General features: G+C 33.9%; 1 protein-coding gene across 1 annotated transcript; it reads right to left on the bottom strand.

Moving 5' to 3' along the window:
* Positions 1–344: 344 nt before the first annotated feature.
* On the bottom strand, positions 345–1,087 carry LOC112505233 (nucleolar protein 58-like; the record flags this gene model as incomplete). The annotated part of the gene is made up of 2 exons (XM_025109170.1): positions 345–439; positions 550–1,087. Coding segments are annotated over 2 exons (633 nt in total), but the record flags the coding sequence as incomplete, so codon positions are not given.
* Between the last annotated feature and the right edge of the window lie 266 nt (positions 1,088–1,353).

Here is a 1,353-nt window from a genome sequence, read left to right as displayed (position 1 = left end):
GAATTTTATTTAACTGAATTATTTTTGAATCAAGCTTACTAATTTTGGCAATATGTTCGTCATTAACTAAAACTAATGATTTATATTTTTCTTTTAATGCAGATAACTCGAAGGTTAAAGTATTGGAATGTTCTTCAGAAATTTTGGACTCAGATTGCAAAGACTTAATYAAATTCAAATTTYCAGCATTTTCAAGATAAACTTTGGTACTCTTTTCTTTTAGCGTTTTTATTTGATCTTCAAAATTATTTGAACGCTCTTTTTTCTAATTTTAATGCTTGCTGGAAGTTTTGAATATGAATTTTCATCTTATTAATATGTTTAATACATGTTTGATGAATTACCTCATCATTCATCTGAGAATCTTCTCCAGTCAATGCACTGTCAGTRTTARCCATCAASCACATATGTGCAACAGCTTCAGCTTCTTCTTCCTCATCTGTAAGATTTAGCCAATGTTGGCCATAAGAGCTTTGCCAGCTTATCTTTGCTTTGACAGAAGAAATTTGTTCTTGTAATAGTCAGCATTTCGATTTACCGGCTTCTTACAGTCAATAGCAAAATGGCCTAGCTTGCCACAGTTAAAGCATTTTGTATGCTCATCAGCTTTGCTATATTTCTTTCCTTCTTCTGGCTTTCGCTCATACTTCTTTTTGAATCTTTTCTCTTCATATTTCTTCTTCTCTCCGAATTTGTCCTTGTAGTCATACTTTGATCCGGACGAGAATCTTTGATTATTCGARTGTGGCCTTTTGGAGAACTTATATTTCTTGAATGCTTTGGTCAGCATTGCCATAGTTTGCTTTACTTCAGAATCAGATTCTGAGCTGTTACTGTCTTCTTGCTCAGATTCGCTTGATTGACTAACTTCAACAACCTTCTTTCCAGCTCTGCTTTTATAYTTCTTCTCCTTTTTCTCAGTTACGAGAGCTAAAGGATCAGTAACTTCCTTTTCCTTCTTCTTTRATTTACGGATCTCCAAAACATCCTGTTCATTCTGTTTCAGAGTTTCATAKATTTCATGTACATCAATATCAGATAACTGTTTGTTAAATCTGATATTATTTGCAAATGATTTCCACTCTGGCTGGAGATTGTTAAGAAACTTAACATTTATSTCAATARTGKTTTTGGAGATTCCATTCTTCGTAAGCTCATTCAGCAGACTAACAAGTCGGTTATACACATCGTCAAGGCTTTCTCCCTCTTGAGCCTTGAATTCTTCATAAGCAGAAATGCAGTTAGTGATCTTCAGTTGAGTTCCAACTTTAGAACCCATCATCATCTTCTCTATCTGAATCCACATGTTGTGACCAGATGACTTGTAGCTATCAATACTTGTGTATATGTCAT

Source organism: Cynara cardunculus, unplaced genomic scaffold (genome assembly GCF_001531365.2).
Source record: "Cynara cardunculus var. scolymus isolate 2C unplaced genomic scaffold, CcrdV1 Un_Scaffold_9190, whole genome shotgun sequence".
NCBI lineage: Eukaryota > Viridiplantae > Streptophyta > Magnoliopsida > Asterales > Asteraceae > Cynara > Cynara cardunculus.
The sequence above is the reverse complement of the archived record's forward strand: the minus strand, read 5'-3'. Positions and strand labels throughout refer to the sequence as shown.